This window comes from Vitis riparia, chromosome 4 (genome assembly GCF_004353265.1).
Source record: "Vitis riparia cultivar Riparia Gloire de Montpellier isolate 1030 chromosome 4, EGFV_Vit.rip_1.0, whole genome shotgun sequence".
NCBI classification, from domain to species: Eukaryota; Viridiplantae; Streptophyta; class Magnoliopsida; order Vitales; family Vitaceae; genus Vitis; species Vitis riparia.
Window position 1 is genome coordinate 20,866,170 of NC_048434.1, and position 20,969 is coordinate 20,887,138.

Sequence of the window (20,969 nt, forward strand, 5' to 3'; positions counted from 1 at the left end):
CATAAAAATTTAACAAATTTAGGTATCATAATAGCACCCATGTGGACCTGAGAATTTTAAGATTCTCTATAAATTAAGAAAAGAAGAAGAACAAATTGTTACCTTTTGGGATATTTTTAGGTGGGAAGTTGTAAATTGCAAAGTTTGAGAAGGGTATAGTTGTCCAAAAGGGAGGATATTTTTGGCAGTTTCCCCTGGAATGCTCTTCTCTGACAGATTGATTCCAGTGCCACAGTTCCCTGAAAAAAGCAAGCAAATTTATTAATATCCCAAAACACCCCAAATTTCAATTTGCAGATTAAAATTGTAGACAATGAAACGGTGTCGTTTCAGTGGGGTCCATGCAAAACGCTTTTACAAAAAATCCTTGTCTGCGTAAAATCTGGTTTTTTGATACAACACATTTATATCTTCCATTTTTTGAAATATTACCTTCCTAAGGTTGTATTGGCCGTTGAAATGCATAGTTACCAAAACACCCCTCCCTTCTTTCCTTATTAGTTCCCCTGTTCTCCGCACGTCCCAAGGGCATGCCGTGAATAAAGGCACATTCTAGGGGCATTTTGGTCATAATACTTTATTTGATAAAATTACTCCACTGGGCACCCTGCCCAACGTTCATTTGTCTGCTTACATCTCAAAACTGCCGCTCCGTTGCTTTCCTCCTCACAACCAGAGAGTGGGGGAGAGAAGAGAGGAGATGAAACGGTGTCGTTTGTTTGGGAGGAAGTGAGGTTTAAGATTCTGAGACCCAAAAGAAGTGAAGGAGAAAAACGGTGGCTTTTTGAGACCCGCCATCGATGAAAGCTTCAGAAGCTTTACCAAAGTGAGAGAACGCAGAAAACGTTTTGGTTTTGTTTTGTTTTTTGAAAATCAGAAATGGGTTGTTGTTACTCGAGAATAGAGAGAGAAGAGATGGTTTCAAGGTGTAAGGCGAGGAAGAGATACATGAAGCAGTTTGTGAAGGCGAGGCAAGCCCTGTCTGCAGCCCACAGTATGTATATCAGATCCCTGCGTGGCACTGGCTCTGCTCTCCTTCAGTTTGCCACCGCCGAGACCAATCTCCACTACCACCACCACCACCACCATCTCACACCGATTCCACCCTCTCCGCCGCCACAGCAGCCCTCTCCTCCGCCTCCACCGCCGCCCATGAGTCCCAGCTCCGATACGTGGACATCCATCACAGCCTCGCCCTCTCATCTACCGCCTCCGCCTCCTCCTCCTCCTCCGCCGCCCCCGCCCCCGGCGCAGTCCAGCTGGGACTTCTGGGATCCGTTCGTGCCGTCTTCGTCAAGGTCCGTGACGGAGGAGGAGTGGGAAGCTACGACGATGGCGTCGGAAGCCCCTGCCACGACCGCCGTCTCCGCCAACGTCACGGCTCCGCCTTCGGTGGTCAGTGGGTTCTCTAAGGACACATCGAGCGAGCTTGCTATGGTGGTGTCAAGAAACAGTAAAGATCTCGCTGAGATCGTCAAAGAGGTCGACGACTACTTTCTTAAAGCCGCCGACGCCGGTAGCGAAGTCTCATTACTCTTAGAAATTCCAAGGTCCACTTTCTCCAATCAGACTGGAGGTATTATTTTTCACAAGTTTATTCTATGATCATGGGTTTGCTTTAGATTTCCCTTTACCCTTGTTTGGCTGATGAGGAAGAACAAAAGAAAATGAGGAATGTTAATTTTGTCTTATGTTGTCTTGGCGTTAGGCACAATTGAGTGGACCCTTTTGTTTGGTAGCCCAGAAATAAATGAAAATTTGAAACACAAGTAATGGGTTTTGATTCTGTTGTTTTCAGGTAAGGTTTATAGCTGTGGAAAGAGTTCGAATCCATTATGGTGTCCATGGGTCTCGAATTCGAAATTGAATGGGTTTGGGAGACTGTGTGAAGAGATGGTTGTTACTGATATAGCTGGTGGGGGTATTATCAGTGGTAGTAGCAGTCACTGTTCTACTGTGGAGAGGCTATATGCTTGGGAGAAGAAACTGTTCCAAGAGGTTAAGGTAATATAATCCTAAATTTTCAAGTCCACCACCCCATAAAGAAATTCTCTCTCTGATGTCTTGTTTCTTTGCTTGCGTTTTGAAGAATGCTGAGAGTATAAAGATAGAGCATGAGAAATGTGTAGCCCAGCTGAGGAAGTTGGAGGTAAAGAGGGCTGCTGACTATGTGAAGACTGAGAAAACCAAGAAAGAGGTTGAAAAGTTGGAGTCTAGGATGATGGTTGCTTCCCAGGCCATTGAAACTACCTCTACTGAAATCATCAAATTAAGGGAGTCAGAGCTTTACCCACAACTCCTTGACATCGTAAAAGGGTTAGTCTTCTTCTCACTCCCACCACCACCACCTTCACATGAATGTATTATTCATTTCTTATTTTTTCATGTGGGTTAGTGAAATTCCACTGCAGAAACAAGACCATATAAAGAATGTGCACCACATAGAAAGGGAATACATTGCCTTCTTATGCATTAAAGCGCTCAAGCCAAGTCAGAATTATCAAGTGTCTAAGGTTAACAGCTTGAGCTTTCTGAACATTTGGCCTAAACCATATAAGAAATTGCTATACAAAGGCCTCAATGGGGACCCTCTATATTGGCCTAAATCGTGAAAAGAGCCCCCCCCCCCCCCCCCCCCCCCCCCCGGCACAGAGCAGCAGGTGATGGAGATTTGAAAGATGAGACTTTTTTTTTTTTTTTTTTCTGAACCATTGGTTATCAGAACTAGGGTTACCCAAATCAATGTCTAAAATATAAGGTATTATTTAGGTTGGGTCTATTTTCCCAGTATCCTGTTTGGTTCTCTAGGGGGTTTGAATTTATGCACAGTGAAGCAGATATACAACTTACCCACTCTGAGACTTGGTTGCTTCCTAAAGTCAAATTCAACTTTATTGTATTGGGATCAGATGATATGCCATGGGCAATGGTAGTACAAGCAGTCAAATTTGCTTTTGACTGCTTTTACTGTTTGATTTCATGGCTTCTGTTTGCTTTTGTTGCAAAGACTTACTGAGCCCCGACCGTGCAACAGTTGAGTAATCCATTTGGGGGGGTGGGTTGGGGCTATCCCCAACCTTCAATTGGGCTTCCCTTTAGTGTGAGGAACCATCTTTTGTGAACCCTCTTTGCTTTAATGTCTTCCAAAAGGAGGCAATCATGTGGTTCTGGTTCTGACTGTACCATCTATGATGGGGTCCATCAGATTGGATAAGGTACATGGCCAACTGGGTAAGGTGGGGACTATAGATGTACTGGGTTGGTATTCAACTGGACAAATGGTCTACAGTAATGCTTTACTAGGGGATTTAAAGTCTATTTACTTCTCTCTTGACAGTAGAGAAGCTAGGGCAGGGTTTTGTGGTTGTTTTAACTTTTAAGCCATATGTCATGTTTTGATTTTCTAGACAAGCTTGATGAACTGTGCTCGATCCTCATTACTACATTTATTTGCTTAGGATCATTATATTTATGGAAGTTATTTTCCACTCTTACTGATTTTACTTTCATTGCAGATTGATGAGCATGTGGAGAAGCATGTACGAGTGCCACCAGGTCCAAATGCACATAGTTCAGCAGCTCAAATATCTCAATGCTATCCCATCAACTGAGCCCACATCCGAGATTCACAGGCAATCAACTCTCCAGCTCGAGCTTGAAGTCCAGCAGTGGCACTCAACCTTTTGCAGCCTAGTAAAAACCCAACGAGACTACATCCAAGCACTTACGGGCTGGCTCCGTCTTAGCCTTTTTCAGTTCAGCAAAAACCCACTATCCAAAACCAGACAGGAGTCCATGATTTACTCCCTTTGTGAAGAATGGCACCTTGCACTTGACCGGGTTCCAGACAAAGTGGCATCTGAAGGGATAAAGAGCTTGTTAACAGTAATTCATGCCATTGTAGTCCAACAAGCTGACGAGCAAAAACAAAAGAAGAGGTCAGAATCTGCATTTAAAGATCTTGAGAAGAAGCTGGTTGAGCTTAGAGCACTGGAATGCAAACAATCCCCATTTTCAACGCCTGAATCATCTGCCATCACAAGAAGCAAGGACCCAATAGCAGAGAAGAGAGCAAAGGTGGCAACTTTGAGAGCAAAAGCAGAGGAGGAAAAGAGTAAGCATGAAAAGGCAGTGAGTGTAACAAGGTCTGTGACATTGAACAATTTGCAGATGGGGTTCCCACATGTCTTTCAGGCAGTGACAGGTTTTGCAAGTGTATGTACTCATGCATTTGAATCGGTTCACAACCAGGCCAAGTGTATGGACCAAGAGCTCGATGTGAAGAGGATACTGCCTTAATTGAGGATCCTGCCTGCTGTCTCATCAGGGCAATATACTGGAAAACCAAATAATCCAGAACTTGATGTCTGTCTATAGGTTTGCATTTCCATTTCAGTTGCCGGCTTGAACCCCAGAAATTTTCCGAATGCAGGTTGACAGTGACTTACCTCCTGCGCAGATCTATGAGATACAATCTCAAACACAGTGCAGAATCAATAGCAATTATAGGTATACAGCCTTTTGTAAGTAGTCTCTCCTGATGGAGGTAGAATTGGGGGTTTATACCTTTGTTTGAATGGTTTGAATTTTCTCTTTGTTAGAGAAGAAGCCAAAAAAAAAAAGGAAAAAAAAAAGAGGTTCTTTTTGTGAATCTTTGTGAAGGATTTTAAAGGGTTGTTTATTTATTATGCTGTTCAGAGAGGGAGTTTCTGTGTGGGTTTGTCCCTGAGGGTTACAGTTTTGAGAGGTGGCCAATTAGTGGGAAATGAATGAGAGGTGGCAATTTTTGAATAGAAAATTGATTGAAAAATTCAAATTTTGAGCCATTTAATAAAAACCTTCGAAAATTTTGATCAAGATCATGACACAGAATAAAAATTTTCAAAAAATAAATATCTTGCAAGGGTTAAGAGATTCAGATGCCATAATAAGCTAAGGTATGTACATGATATCATTGGTAGCTGCCAACACCAAAATCTTACAATTGATGGAAAAATCCCTAGGGGCTTGTATCCGGCTTGGTGTTAAACCAAGAAATTGTTCCTTCAGCAATGATTGAAGTATAACAATAGAAGTTAACCAAAAAAAAGTCTGCTATCTGGTGCTTATTAGGTTATAGAACAGATGGCACCAAACACAGAGTTTAGTATAAGCCTATGGAACTAACTAGGTGAGACAGTACACTTACCACACAGCCATGTATACCGTTTGTCACTCCTGAGAGACAAGAATATTTCCCTGGCATTGGGGTTGTCAAATAAATCCAGAGCAGCAAAATAGACACGCTCATCAACACCTTGTATCTCATCCAATGCTTGAACACAGTTGGTTATAGAGAATTTGGCATTCCGTTGCTTTATAGCAGCTGTCCTCAGTTTTGAAGCAGCTGCCATTTCCAGTATAGCCCCTGCAATAACATTGTCAATTCCTCTGCGGCCTCTTTTGCGAGAACTAATTCCAGTAGGTAGAGTAGACTGAAAATTGTCTTGCCCGTCTGCCATCTCAGCCACATCATCTGACTCTGATGAGGACTCCTCCCGGTGCATGCTCAAAGGTTCTGGACAAGGATATTCATAGGGAATTCCTTCCTCATGTTCAGCTGATTGCTCATTTGTCCCATTGGCTCCTGATTCTGAGAATATTGTGCATAGCTGTTTGTAAATTGGGCAGCCAGCGCTTCTCATACTCTCAGCATCAGGATGTTCCTGGTTAGTAAGTTCCATCCGAACATTGTGATGGACAATAAATAAATAGTATAATCTGCTCCCTCCTGATCTTGGAGGAACTCCAACTATATTGTGTTTAAGGATATCATTGATGAATCTGGCTTCATGGATTTTCTGTGGAATTTTCAAGAATACACTTTTCCCTTTTGGTATTATAAGTATATAACCCTGAAAATTTTGCTACAGACAGATATACCCCATGCAGCCAAGAAGCCTCCTGCTATCTCTTGAGATGAAAGAAGGTTCCTCCATCTCAGGCAGGCATAATTTTTTGCTCACAATAAGGCAACAAGTGAGAGGAGCATACCTTAATGTAGTTGTCCCATGCTTCATCCTTGGCCGTGATAATGCCTGTGTTTTCATCCCAATTAAAGTCACTTTGATCAAGAAGTGACTTGACAATGACATATTGCCTCCTCAAGACAGCATACCGGTTCTTCAGTTGCTCCTTGTCCCATTTCAATCCTGTTTTCTTGAAAAAGTCATCACACATATATTTCCACGCTTTCTTTCCAAAAGAATTGTTCTGCCTATTCCCCTTTCGGACCTGGTCAACCATCAAGTCTGCAAGTATCTTAGTGAGGGATGCTGTCCACTTAGCCCTCGGCTGTTGCTCATGCTGTTGGTATGGTCTCCTCAATCGAGTGGGCCGGCTAGCCATCTGCAATACCACGGAACAAATATAAGAACGAAACAGAAGACATAGCCAAACGCATAGCCAACATCACAAGAAACAACAATTAGGAAGGCTGCTCAAAGAATCCATATTATATGTAATATATATTTTTTTTTATAGACCCTATTATATGTATATAGCAACTGGGAGAAGTCAATATCAACAGGTACTAGAAGTCTAGAATGACGAATAATGGCCCATGTCCCTAAAAATTAAAGGAAAAAGGAGAAGTTGAAAATAAGCATATGTGAGTGCTGCAAAATATCTTCTTCAACCTCCAAAGCCTCCACCACCCAAAGCAGACCTCTGTCAAATTCTTCAAGAAGTGTCCCATATTTTTGAGAATCACTCCAATAGTGTTCATTATACTATCATGCATGAGCAGGTTACAATTCTAAAGATGCAATACTCATTAGCAAGCATGGGGCATATGGAGATTTTCATTTTACCTTTTTTCACATATAGAAGTATGAAATTTATGCCCATGTCACAAGCCAAAACCTTGAAAAGATCACTAACAGAATACCAAATTTAGAAGCCCTTTTTCTATTGGTAATGTGTCAACACCTTGACCTAGAAGATGTGGCACCAAGGCCTCATGAGTTTGCACCTTGCACCCCATGAATTCCTATTGAGCAAGGCAAGGTGATGACCGAGGCTTACGAATGATCGTATGGAGGCTTGGTGATATCTTGAGGTGCAACACACGTTGCTAGTATAGGCAACACGTGGTGTGGTTCAACACAACCAGAATTCAAGTGTGGGATTTTGGGTGGCTGGTTTTTTTTTTCTTGAAAGAGGAGGAGGTTTCTGAGTGGAATTTTGATTTTTTTGGATTTTTTTTTTTTTTTTTGGAAGGGGCTGCATGACTAAAGGTCATGATGGTGACACAAACTATGCCACATCAAAGGCACGACATGAGGAGTTTGGACATGAGCAAGGTACGATGGTGAGCCTTGCTAGCATGCTAAGCACAATGCCATGGGGTGTCGTGCAACCCTTGAGCACAATGACACCATGCATGGCTATGGCACACAGATGAGCATGCTTGACTTGGTTGGAAGGACCAGATGGATTGGCACAGACATCAGCCAACATAGCAACACAAGACAATGAGCTAAGAGGGGGTTTAGCATCACGCAAATTGCAAACATGTGAACAAAGAGAGGGCTTAGCACATGAGCTGCCTAGAGACACGAGCAACGAGTGATTTATGCATGGGCTACCCAAACAACGCAAGTAGACTGATGCTCACAACATCAGTGGACTGACAGTAAACATAGCACATGAAGGGGACCTTGGTATTGCGGCAGGACCAAGGAAGGGGTTTCCAGCACTACAGGCTTGACGCTAGTGAGCAGAGAATGAGGCTAAACACTTGGCATGAGCCAAGCACATTTCTCCCATAAGAAGGTAGGTGGCAAGCACAAGTACAAGGTAGCAACTAAATCCCTAAAATGGTGGTATGGGCTATTGAGCTTAGGAACATGTGGCAGCCATAAAAAAGAAGGCATTGCATGCAGCTTGTAGCTGGCAAGATCAAAAGCAATCATGGACATGTGAAAATGGTTGAAAGCTTGCAGACAAGCTGAAAACATCTGAAATTAAAAATTGAGTTTGAATTTTTGAATTTTAAAGGATTTGAACTTGAATTCAAATAATTTGTTCATAGATATGTGGGCAGTTGTTGGCTGGTGATGCCTATAGATAGGTGTGCCCTCTAGCCATTCAAAGCATGAGCTCACTAAGAAAGAGTGTGGGAGTGTTGCTTAAGAGAAGGCTGAGTATTCTTGTAAATTCGTTATAGATGTAATACAAGTTGGGGCAGAGTTACCCTATAGTCTCATGTTGCCTTATCCCTTTCTTGTTGCAATCTTGTGTGGGTAAACATAGGCTAGCTTAAAGGGCTTCTAAGCACCATACAATGCGAAATAAATAAATAAAAAATTGTGGGGGAACATTTGCGTTTGTGACATAATGGATGTAAAGTCAAGTTTTGGCATGACTCTCGGTGTGGTGAAGGATCTCTAAAGGACCAGCTCCCAGGATTAATCAAGGTTGTTAGATTTTGTCAATAGTATAGGGATTGGTTAACCAGTCAATGTTTGTGGTTTTGTTTCTTTCTTGTTTGTTTGTGTTTCCATATACTTCGTGTGTATGTAGGTTGCACCCCCTTCTTTCGTTAAACACTTATATTAGTATATTTATTCTATTTTTCCTATCAAAAAAAAAATATATATATTCTAGGATATTAGGCACAGAGGGTTGATATTTTACTAGGTAAATTAATGTCTCAAATGGCAAAAAAACCATCCTGCCTTGGAAGATAAATTACTATGAGTCATAATTGGCATTTAGGTATCCACTTCAAAGGAAACTTGCCCAAAACTACCTATAGGTGCTAAAGGTCTAACCATTTGTGTAGTGGGTCTAGAAAAATGGAGAAATGATTCTTAAATAAATTTCATAGAAACATGAAATTAAAGCAGGTGATAGAAGTAGCTAAGAACCATGGACATGGAAATTTATAGGTTCTCGATCTTGCTTAGCCTTGAAAAACATAATGTCGATTTCATTTATAGTTAATTATTTAATAATTAATAATAATGAGAAATGCATAGCTGCTAAAGGCTGAACTATTGATGTACAATAGTTCTAGAAAAAGGGAGAAATGATTCATATCTATAATTTGTCGAAACATGAAATGAAAGTAGGTGATAAAGTAGTTGGGAGACATTGGAAAGAAGAGATCTGAAATTTATTAGGTTCTCTATTTTGCTTAGTCATGAAAGACATTATGTCAATTTTATTAATAGATAATTAGTAAATAATTAATAATTATAAGAAATGCATAATTTATTATGTAATTTAACCATCATAATTTATTAATTTAGTAATTAATAATCATGAGAAATGTCATGGCATACCCTCTTTTAAAAGAATCAATACCGTTTCACACTAAAAGACTATCTGCATTCACTCACAACACCCACATCTCTAAGGGAATAGTATATATAAGAAACATTAGCTCCCATAAGCACTCCATAACACTTGTAAAAGGTTATAGAGCCAATAACACTACATGTCTCCAATGTTAGAAGATTCCAAAGGACCGATCCTTGCATGTACAACATATAAACTGCATGCAAATCAATTAGGATAGGAAACAAAACCACCTCCGCATGTTCACATCAACTCCCCCACAAAGAAATAATTTATTGATGCTCCACGTAATAACATAATAAATAAATAAATAAATAAGGAAAAAGAGGCTTGCCAATTTCAACTCAATGCAGATAAACAGAAGAAAAAAAAGGGAAGAGACAGTATAGTCACATTCCTCCTATATCCCCTAACATAACAACCAACATCATGCAAGTTCCCAGGCAACAAGGAGATTTATTCCCTTGTTTTAATTGGGTAGGACATTGGTGATCCAGTAGCTAGTTAAAAATAGGATGCTGTATGGACAGACCCCAAATTGCAGTTTAGGTTGCTCATATACACAAAACCTGCCAAATCGTTTAGAGACTCATGTAGAAACCAAATCTTAAATTTCAAATGCCAAATTCAAGTCTAAGTTTTAAAAATTGATTCTAAGTTCTGACAGTGCTTTCAACTCAACCTATTCCCTGACAGCAAAAAAAGGGCCAGAGATTAGGTAAAGGGATCTGTTGAATTGGCCCCTGAATAAAGGAATTTTCTAATAAATTTGAATTTAATTGAATGTTATCTAGTAAAATTATCCTCCAATACAAGTAAAGAAGGGTGCACATATGCATAAAGATTAGCCAAAATTCAGGTACATGTTACTGGAGTTTTTAACATTCTAGTCCATATATTTATATAATCTCCCATGGAAAATGTATTAGAATAAGAATTGTCATATTTAAGAGCCTAAACTTTTGCGAACCCAGATTCAGCTCTGTATGAAAGAGAAGAATTAAAAAAAGAAAAAAGAAAACAACAACAAACAAACAAAAAACATCATATCATATCAGGAAGTAAGAAAAAGACTATCTCAAGAACCGCACTTGATGAAATAAAATAGTATAGTAAAGGTTGTAACACCCACAGTGTGTTTGCTTGTATACCTGGTTTCAACACACGCTCAAAATTGTAGGCAAGTTTGAAAGAGGTGGAATTCCATTAACACGGGCAATGTAAGGCAATTATTTCGAACAAAGTTGAATAGAAATCATCTTTTGAGAGACCCGCAAAAAGGAGGAAAAAGAAACTTGACATTAGCTTTCTATACAGTAAAGATGGGCATTTCTCTTAAAAGAGAGCAGCAACAGGAGGAGAGAGGATCCTGCGCTGGGGTGTCTATGTGGTATAGGTATAGATGTCTGATATGCACGGAAGCAGGCGGTAGCCGTTTGAGAGTTAAAGTCCTTATGAGAATACAGTAAGGGCTAAGTTTGATTGAATAGAAATCAATTATTTAGTTAATCCTAGCACCAAATTAGCCTATCCTTGAATTCTACAGCGAACTTTGGGTGGGGGAAGGGGAAGAAAAGGGATTGACACAAAATTCGAATTTCATTGAGAGGGAATTTGGGTATTTGAACTCCGCCCAGACGGGATAGAGTTTAGAGGGGCATTGAGCCAAAGGTTGAAATAGAAACAGGAGAGCATCCCCAATCGGTTCTCAATTCACACATTCAGCTTCCTCCTCTGTTTCTCTAAACCTTGCAATCTCTGTTCATCATCCAACAATCAATATAAAACCCTCAAAAAACTCTTGGGATTCTGTCATACAAGGTTCCTTAATTCTATGAGGAGAAGAAGGGAAAATGAGTTTACGATTAGGGTTAGAGTTAGGGTTAGGTTTAGGGTTACCTGGAGGAAGATGCCGTAACCGTTTGTTTCGTCTCTGTTCCTCCCGCGCTCTCGCTCCCTGTCTCTTCCTCACTTGAAGCCAGCGGTGAAAACCAATCCCATTTTTTTTCAAACTGAAAAACAAATAAAATATAATAAGTTTACTGGTTGAAGTTTACCTTAATTATTAAAATTTCAAAATTTTCTCAAATCTATATATAAAAAATATTAAATTTGAATCATTAAAAGGAAAAAAAAGATCGATAGATACATCGTGGGCCCCGTTCTATGAAAGTAAAATATAATAATAATAAAAAATTTTGAAATTTGATTTATTAAAAAATTAAATAAATTTTAAAATATAAAAAAGCCATATATTTTTATATATTTAAATTTTATATAAATAAAATAAATTTAAATAAATATATAAAAATAATTTATTTTTTATTTTTCTTCACCTCTCTCTTTTTTTTTTTCTTTCTAATTTTCCTTTTATTCTTTTCTTATATACTCGCTATTAAATTTCCTAAGAAAAAAAATATATACATATAGAATTCAAATTCGTTTTTTTTTATGATAAATATGACATAAATTGAATAAAATATATTAAGCAATTTGGAAATTTTAATATTTAAATAAAATAAATAAACTCCAAATTATTCCGATATTTATTTTCCTTTAATATCTGGGAGCTAGTCTCCACCAAATTACCAACTCTTTCTTTTGACTTTTTGGTTAAAAGCCCTGGAAATGCTGAGGTCTCATCAATGAAAACTAGATGTCAAAATTTTAGAAGAAAAATAAGAAAGAAATAAAAGAGAAGAGAAAATTTTGTATCCTTGGTAGGTGGGAGGGATGAGATTATCCTTCCAAATATAAATCTTCAGTAGTGCCAAAATTGGTAACCATACAAAATGTCAAAGGGAGAGATATAAAATAGAGAGTATGAAAAATGAAACCCAATCATCTTATTGAAGGCATCATCAGAGTTCAACTTTCTTTACAGTGACAGCATCAGTGGATTTGGATGTCATATCCTCTCCATTGGTAGAGTAGGTTAATATCTGTCAGCACCATGGAAAACAAAAGAAGAAAATAATGCTCAACACAAGGAAAAATTACACTGAAACAAATACCAAAATCTTATCTAAGAGGGTCCGAGCCATAACTGTACCAGCTTTATCCTGTCAATTTTTTATCCTGCAACAAGTGCTTGATGGGTTGTCCCAGAGATGCAGTCTGCATCTGAATTTTTCCTGAAATGCTGTTGTGCCACTAATTTTCCATGTGCTGGGCCATATGAGCTTACCGTTTACCATCCATGTGGACTCCAGAATAGCTAATGCAAATTCGGTGAAGGCCATCCGGAAATATGCAAGTAGAATACCAAAGTGGCCAATATCAGGAAAATGTACAACAAAAGGCCTCTACTTCACTAGGCAGTTACTGTGCACTTTGAGTTCTCCAAACCATTGGAACCTTTAGATGACAAGGATTGTATGTTTTGCCAAGGTTTTCCATTGTGGGTTAACACACCTGTTTGTATTACATAATGGTCTTCAACTTGCGGACTGGCATGGGTTCCCTGCATTTCCAGGGTAACTTGTATAATGGAGAATGCCTCAAATCAGATATGCTTTTGAACTGAAAATACTAACTGATCTGGGCAAAGTCAAATTGAGCTACTTTACAGGTTGAGAGATATTCAGAGGCCTAACTTGCTTCTGAAGTCACTCATGGTGCTTACCAATCTTCTATTTCATCATCAGAAATCTCATTTTCCTTTTCATCCAAAATCATGCTATCATTGTCATCGAGTTCTGTCTCATTGCCCTGTATTAATCCCTGATAATCTTCAAAACCCCCAGATGCTCCATATCTAAGCCATTTAAACATAGGTATATACTCAGTAGCAATAACTGATACATTAGATGTGCTCAAAGCAACCAATCTCTGGCCTAGTATCTCACACTGCAATCACAATCAGAAGGCAAATTGAAAACATGATAAGCAAAGTTATAACAATTGCCACCAGAATTTAATTTGCAACTTGCTTCATGAGCATGAAACCAATTAATGATTTTCTTGGGTATTGCCCCTGAAGGAGGAAGAAATTTATTTGTACCCACCTTATTATGTAGTGAGGATTGCTCAACCTGCCAGAGCTTTGGGCGGCGAATAGCATGCCACCTGCAAGCCCAAAAAAAATTGGTGATGAAGTTCTACTTGTTATCGTTCATACAAAAGTAATTAATTCAAGCATATAAGGACCTGGAAGCCAATGGGTGTGAATTTCCAAATAGCACTCCACGGGCAGCAACTGAAGCAGCAGCTGATTGTAGAACATTCCCTGCCTCATAACTTGTGGCTAACATTCCACGATGAGCAGCAAGAAGGAAGTCAGAATCACTTAAATATGAAGCCACAGCTGATGCATCATCAATTGCTTCCTCACTCAGAAAATCTAAAACTGCAAGCAAATTGCACACAATAGCATTGAAAAACTGTGGCATCTGAATAGGAAAAAATCCAACAGCAACACAAGTTGCCAACATTTTGCTGCTTCTCATTCATGTACCAATGAATTTTTTCCTCTTAAACTTTTACAACATTACAGTAGATGAACTCAGTAGTGAATAAGGCAGCTGCAACGTAGATCACAATAATGTTTTACCAATCTTATTAGTCAGCTTCTTGCAGTGTCAATTGAGGACTACTCATCCACAATTCACAAAATTTATATCACTTTTCAAGTTATGGCTGATGGAATTATCATCCGGGTGAGCTATGGTTTTCTAGAAATTTTGAATAGTCAAATTTTTCTAACTGAATTTCAACATATGATTATAATCCTTTATTTTTATTTTTTTTTGATAGGTCATAATCCTAATTTTTTTATTCAAATCATTGTTTCAGAAAGTTCAACCAAATTTTCTACAGTTCACAAATTTCTCATTTTTTCCTTATGTGAAATTAAGATTAGAGCCTTCATGTGATCTGCCAACAAACCAACAAACAATTTTTCTGGTTTTAGAGTTTATACATGTTGGAGTGTATAATATACATTGTGGACCCAAATTCTAAAAGTTTTAGCTTGTAGGAAAATTGGCTGTCCAACATAAATTTTTTAAAAAATCTGGTTGTCCAATATAGTATAAAAGCCTCATTGGGTGAGAGGTCATGTGTTCGAACCTTACCACATGTTTATTTCCCCCACTTGATTAAGCCCAAAGGAGGATGTTTGTGGTCTGTTTATCTGTAGGTTTGTGTATGCCTATGTCTTTCTCCACATGTGGATATGGGATCACAAGGGAGAATGTTAGAGTGCATGATATACATTGAAAGCTTAAGATTGTAGGAAATTTGTTTGTCCAACAATGCACACACACGCATGACAAAAACTTCAATACACATCCTCAAATGTTGCTCACCACATTAACAGTTAAAGAAAATCAAAACAGTGAATTATAAAGGAATAATAAGTGAAGAATCACAGTCACTTCAGTTATTTGTAAGCTCAGCAAGAATCCTGAATGCTTCCACATAACAGTTTTTGAGTATAAACAGCAGAACATTACAATCCTAAATAATGATGGAAAAAAATATTCAAGAAGAGAGCAACTTGAAGCTCACCATTTTCATGCAGAAAATCAACAACAGGTCTTGCTTGCACATGTGCTTGACAAAGAACCCTTTCTGGAGCATCCATTTTTAATGGTAATCTTGTCAATCTTTCCCTCACAAGAAATGCTTCCTGGCCTTCAATACAAGAACAGGAGCTTAAAAAAGAGGATAAAACAAGTACATGATACTAAAACTCACCAAATTTTGTACCCACAGCTCCTATTGGAGGCACTACAAAATGAAATTGTTCCTCCAGAATTACAATTTTATCAAAATCAAACTGGCAAACCAGTGACCCAGAAGTGCCAGTCTGGGATGACCACTGGGTCCTTTAGGCCTCAAACCCAAACAGAGGATGAATCTTTAATTAAAAAAATTGCAAAGATCATGAATCATAGGACTTGAACCATGCATCTCAACAGTGAAACAACTTGTAGAAACCACATCACAATCAGGACAGACCTGGGGCAATTGCATTTTCACTCTCTCTTTTGTTATGCAGAAATTTTCCCAGGGCATGAAATAGGGAAAGTGTTTCATCTCTGCCAAAGGGTAAAGAAAATCCATCATCCAAAGGATTGAGCTCATCTGATTTTTCTTTCGAATAAGTGCGGGCAGGCTCGGAAAAAGATAAAGAAAGCATCGGGTCTGGTTTCAGACAGAAGTATTGTAAAGATGTAATTGCATGTCTGATATCACCTCCGCTAGATCTTGCTATTAGATCAATTTGATCGGCAGTCACACCACACTGCTCTTGTCTGCATATTTTAGAAAGTGTCTTCTTAATGGAGTTACTTGTGATGGGATTGAAAGCAATCTGAAATTTCCACAACCAGTTTAAAATGAGCATTTAATAATGAGAAAATAGGGAACACCAAATCAAACGGGTCAAGCAATGCAACCTTACAAGCCCCAGCATTCTCCAGAGACAACTGGAGTTCTTCCAAGCAACGGGCGGTGGCAATGTTGTCTGCAGAGTCAGCTTTACCATAATCGGTGATCAATATAGCCGTTGGAATCTGAGTTGATTGCGCAAGAAGTTGCAAGCAGTTGCGAAGTCTTCTATAAGAAGCATTTCCATTGGTCACAGGAAGATCATCAATTAAAAGTATGACGGATGATTTGGATTCTCCAGCAAAGGACGGTGGGATTAAACCATATTTCCTCATCCTCTCAACAAAACTTTCAAACTCATCCAACTTAGATGTGTAGCGTATCCCTAGTTATGTCATAACATGGTCACTATGAGAAAATAACAATCTTATAATAATTTGTGCACCCATAATTTCTTAGCAATATAACAGAAACTGCCAACAATATAGTCCCTACAAGGAAAAAATCTTTTAACCTCTAGGACATTAAAAAAAAGATAAGACTTATTAAGTATTGTTGCAGTTTGAGCCCCAAATTTGGATTTACCAAAAGTAATTATGAATCAGTAGAAATTGCCAAAAAAATATATGCCGCATAATAATTAACTCCCACTGCTAAAAGATGTCAACCACTTCTCTGTTTTTAGATACCTATATGTTCACCATACAGAGTGCACACCATTCTACTTATTCAAAAGCAATAATTAAACTGTGGCATCCCATTCATCTTACAAGGGAGATAGATGGTCAACTAGATGTGGCATGCATATAATTCTGATATCCAATAAACATTGCAGTGAACTTTGGGAGAGAAAATAAACAAAAATTCCTGCATTCTGCCATTAGGTGGGATGCAGGGTCAGGCTGGGCAGATAGCCAATTTAATGTTCAATGCATTGCAATGAGCAATTCCAATCTCAAAAGAATGGGATCCACAGAAACATCATATAAGTTGAGCAATGAAGCACCGACTTTTGCAATGTCCCTAGCCTGACCTAAGCATGCCTCTAGTTACTCAATGAAAAACATTTAAGTGCAATACCTGAATTTGTGTTATGCAGATGTTCTCGCCATATAGTAGGAATAGGCGTGTTCCATTCACATAATCTCGCTCCAAGATGAGACGCAATGGCATGGATAGTTGCCTACAAGGTTTGATTCATAATTCTTTAGAATGTCAGTGGGTTATGCTTATAAGAGCAGTACAAAACTAAACTAAACCCTTTGCAGTATTCTTATTTATTTATCAACATAAAACTTTCTTCTACAAATTGAAGCTAGAACAATTTGCAAGGAAAATTGCAATTTTATCAATATAATTCCAGGTTATGCTTTTAAGAGGCTTATGTGAATACCCATACACGACATCAAGCAACAATACTTGAGTTCAAGTTATGCTGAACATGAGAATATCATTTAGGACATGGAAAAACAGAGCTACAACATACAGATTTCCCAACTCCAGCTTGTCCAGTGATGACAAGAAGATTGCACATTTCTTCCTGTAAACAACAACAAGAACTTGAGCCACAATCTTAATGGAATACAATAAGCCTCGGCAATGGAAGAAAAGGAAACACAACTAATGCAAATATGAGCACTTTAATGTTTATAATTTTAGTTACATAACAGCCTTGTCCATCACAATAACCTTAAGAATCTTCACTTTTATGCATTATCATGGGTCTCGAAACAACAGAACATGGACCAAAGCTGGTTATGTTCCCAAGTCCATGTGCTGGAGGCAACTTACCCTTGTAGGAGATTGAATTAACTTGTACATCTGTGTTATAAAGTGCAATACATGAAATCTATAATCACCACATTTTTAGGAATTATTGGTTCATAATAAGCATCATCATAATCATCATTCAACTGGGCCCAAATATCTGGGTCAGCAGGATGAATTCTACTAACAATTCCATACCATTTTAAGCCACCTTGAAAGACACCAGCAGTATCAGCAAAGATTTTGACAATTCTTACAACATTGCCAATCTTAGTTGAAATTAACAACCCAAAGCAAACCTTTAAATCAGCATAATTCTATAGTCACTTGTGTCATAATTAAAAAAAAAAAAAGTTGTATTTTGAAAGGCCTTCATAAGAACCCAAGCTCAAAAATGGCAAATAAAAATCAGACATCCATAATCCATTCCATGGGAATTTACTAGATCCTAAACACCCCATCACAATCTAGTTCCCGACTCAGTAAAATTCAGTGTCTTTACTGAAACTATAGAAATATAGAATCTCAAAACTAGTTTTCTCATGCTTAATGGAGGAATGAAGCATGTCAAAATAAGTAATATTGTCGTAATACCCTTGAAGTTCTCAATCTTTTCTCAAACCATTCTGTAACTTCTTCAACCTGCAAAAGCAAGGGCATGATCTGTCACTAAAACATTCATATTTGTAAAACAACACAAACTGACTAAAATACTCCTGTTTGTGAAACAACATAAACTAACTTGACCTTTTTCTTGTGAACAGCAAGTTCCTCCAAGGATCGAGGTTTATATTTATCAACCCATAGCTCCTTTCCTCCACACCTACTAGAACCTGATTCATGTTTCAACTATCTTTCAGCTAAAATGGCTCAGAGATCAACGAGAAATAAATGGATTACAAGAAGTCTCACACCACAATGTAGAATTCATAACTTTAATTTGAATCAGTAAATATATCACCAATACCAGCTCCATAGATTTTGCTTAAACATAAAAAACATTCCAAACCTGATCTCCTAAGCTTCTAGTATATAGGGACATAAATTGGTTTTATATCAAATAAACATCATTATGCATTGGCATGTGGATAAGTTGCATCATGGTCCTAAATGTGAAAGATGATGATGATGATGATGATAATATCAGTTTACAAAGAGATTCTGCCTCCAACAAGCACAGAATGAATGCAGAACAGTCCACAATGTGCTAGGGAAAATAAGCTACAGCTTCAAGCCAATTGCAATTTATTTCAGAAGAAGAAACTATGAGAATAGCATACCAGCAGATACCTTGAAACCTGTAAGCCCTTCACCAAATTCTTCACAAAACAATCTCATCTGCAACATACAATGTCAAACTGCAAATTGTAAGTACTCTAAGAGAAAACATCAGATTACAGAACAACCCAATTCTCTTAATGAAATGATATTAAGAATCTGCAAATCATAAACTTTCATTTAAGCTGTATGCATGCAATACTTGTTTGTATGCCACTGAAGAACCTGTTCTTCAAATATAGTACGCATGTAAAGCAAAACCTACTCCACAAAACAAGCAAATCATCATTGGATTCACATAGAACATAGACTTCGAAACGTATAATCATTTTGGGATTTTTTCCTCCACTAATTTCTTCATGAAAAAACACTTCTTTCTATGCTTCGACTAAGGGTTATAACTGATTGTCAAATCGTTACAAATTCGACATTTGAGTAGACCCACAGTCTCAATCCACTCTATCAGCACAAACTCATTTCTTTCCAGACTTCATTACCCACCAAAACAACAACCAGGTTCAGTTTGGACCAATTCCAAACCAGCGAGAACGATTCAACCATGTTCACCAATCCACAACACATTTATTAAATATATTAAACATATTAAATACCTCATCGAACACACTGGAATCTCTACACAAGCGAGGCCGAGAACCAGAAATCCGTGCCTTCTTCGCTCCGCTAGGGTTTTTACGCCTCGATTTGCACTTCGAATAACCCCGCTTTGAATTGAATGAACCATCTTTATCTTCATCCTCCGATGAAGAAACCACAATGGTGCTCCTCTTGCTCATTACTGTCACCCCTGAAACCCTACTCTGTTATACTTCCGTACGGATGAATGCAGCTGCAATTTAACAAAAACCCTAGAACAGCATGGAGCTTCTTCAACGAAACCCTACATTGAGAATCGTAAAGAGAGTACCGAGACTTCAAAAACAGAGGAACCGAGATCGTAGAATGGAGATCAAAGTTGCTTGGAATCTAATATATAGAGAGAGGGCTCGCGGGTTCGAAAAAACGCGGGTGTTTATCAATTATCATAGCGTAGCCGAGAAGCCGATGGAAATTAATAATGCTACGGTGCATCGCGGTCTATTTTAATAGCTGTAAATCACCAACCTGATGGAAATTTTATTTTATTTAAAATAATAGTCACAATCATGAACCCTTGAATAACAAAAAGTCTTATCATAAGATTCATAACTAACCAAAATATTTACTAAAAAGGAATTTCCATTGGATATAAGAAATAGGGAGAATAATGTAATAGTCTCCTATCTAAAAATAAATAAATTTTTTTAAATTTTGAATTTTTGCTTTTGAAATTCTTTCATTTTGAAGAAAATAATCTTTAAAACATGCATTTGAATAGTAAAAAATCCTTAATATGTCAAAACTACCCTCATCATCCCATCTTGTCGATTGTCATCGATTTTTATTTTATTTTTTTCTACTTTTACATCACTCACCACCCAAAAAAAAAAAAAGAAATGGGAAGAAAAATTGTGTATATCAATGGAGGAAATAAGGATGTGGAAAACAAGACAGGTATTCTCTACAATGACACTGTAGACCAATTGAAAGGGATGTAGCGCAGCTTGGTAGCGCGTTTGTTTTGGGTACAAAATGTCACGGGTTCAAATCCTGTCATCCCTACCTATTACTTCTCCTCTGAGCAGTAACGAAGAATCAATTGAGATCAATTAAAATTGGATATACATAATTTTTCATTTTATGTTAAAAAAATTGACATGTGGCAACCAATTATGTCATATGATTTTTCTTTTTTTTCTTTTTTTCCCTCCATAATACTTCGAACACTTTTTGTTTTTTTAATATGTTGGCTTCATAAAAAATTTTAAATTTCAATTTTTTCCACAAATTTATATTTTTTTATTTTTTATTTTAATTATTTATGAACATTTTAAATATAAAATAATAATATATTATAAATTATTAATGAGCACAAATTTAATATAAAAATAAATACATAAGAACACATTAAGAGATTTAGGACACAAGATTTTTTATATTCCTAAAACATAAGATTTTTTATTTTATAAATTTTATTACATTTTTAATATTTTTAAATTTTCATGTGAAAATCAGAATTGATGATTATGGTTTTAAGTTTTTGTTTGTAGATTTAACTTCACCGCGGTTTAAACTTTTTTTGGGTTAAAATGTTTAATATTTTTAATAAAATAAAAATAAAAACTTGGTTGTGGTTTTAACATCTA

At 37.6% G+C, this 20,969-nt stretch overlaps 3 protein-coding genes and 1 long non-coding RNA gene across 12 annotated transcripts; 1 reads left to right on the forward strand and 3 right to left on the reverse strand.

The window, feature by feature from the left end:
* Positions 1-142: 142 nt before the first annotated feature.
* On the reverse strand, positions 143-650 carry LOC117912269. Its single transcript, XR_004650999.1, has 2 exons — positions 433-650; positions 143-239 (listed from the first exon to the last, which is right to left on the reverse strand). It is a non-coding gene; the product is annotated as an uncharacterized LOC117912269 (long non-coding RNA).
* A 24-nt stretch (positions 651-674) lies between these two features.
* On the forward strand, positions 675-4,710 carry LOC117912257 (protein ALTERED PHOSPHATE STARVATION RESPONSE 1). The gene is made up of 4 exons (XM_034826779.1): positions 675-1,576; positions 1,799-2,004; positions 2,090-2,316; positions 3,516-4,710. The coding sequence occupies exons 1-4, from the start codon at positions 880-882 to the stop codon at positions 4,297-4,299; spliced, it is 1,914 nt and encodes a 637-aa protein (XP_034682670.1). The 5' UTR covers positions 675-879; the 3' UTR covers positions 4,300-4,710.
* Positions 4,711-4,893: 183 nt separating this feature from the next.
* Positions 4,894-11,356, reverse strand: LOC117912266 (L10-interacting MYB domain-containing protein-like). 2 transcript variants are annotated; one of them, XM_034826793.1, is made up of 3 exons: positions 11,245-11,356; positions 6,034-6,387; positions 4,894-5,705 (listed from the first exon to the last, which is right to left on the reverse strand). In XM_034826793.1, the coding sequence occupies exons 2-3, from the start codon at positions 6,385-6,387 to the stop codon at positions 5,163-5,165; spliced, it is 897 nt and encodes a 298-aa protein (XP_034682684.1). In that variant the 5' UTR covers positions 11,245-11,356; the 3' UTR covers positions 4,894-5,162. The 2 variants fall into 2 exon arrangements, with proteins under 2 accessions (XP_034682684.1, XP_034682685.1); XM_034826794.1 differs by lacking the exon at positions 11,245-11,356 and adding an exon at positions 10,497-10,830.
* An 804-nt stretch (positions 11,357-12,160) lies between these two features.
* LOC117912259 (cell cycle checkpoint protein RAD17) lies at positions 12,161-19,738 on the reverse strand. 8 transcript variants are annotated; one of them, XR_004650997.1, is made up of 14 exons: positions 19,338-19,738; positions 18,729-18,786; positions 18,196-18,281; positions 18,043-18,090; positions 17,168-17,221; positions 16,762-16,864; positions 15,750-16,066; positions 15,310-15,664; positions 14,857-14,982; positions 13,495-13,693; positions 13,353-13,413; positions 12,971-13,194; positions 12,398-12,808; positions 12,161-12,287 (listed from the first exon to the last, which is right to left on the reverse strand). XR_004650997.1 is itself a non-coding variant. In XM_034826781.1 (14 exons), exons 2-14 carry the CDS (start codon positions 19,518-19,520, stop codon positions 12,769-12,771), a joined length of 1,854 nt encoding a protein of 617 aa, XP_034682672.1. In that variant the 5' UTR covers positions 19,521-19,531; positions 19,629-19,738; the 3' UTR covers positions 12,161-12,768. The 8 variants fall into 8 exon arrangements, 7 of the variants coding, with proteins under 7 accessions (XP_034682672.1, XP_034682673.1, XP_034682676.1 ...); XM_034826781.1 differs by having other exon boundaries at positions 12,161-12,808; positions 19,338-19,531; positions 19,629-19,738; XM_034826782.1 differs by having other exon boundaries at positions 12,161-12,808; positions 19,338-19,531; positions 19,652-19,666.
* Positions 19,739-20,969: the final 1,231 nt, after the last annotated feature.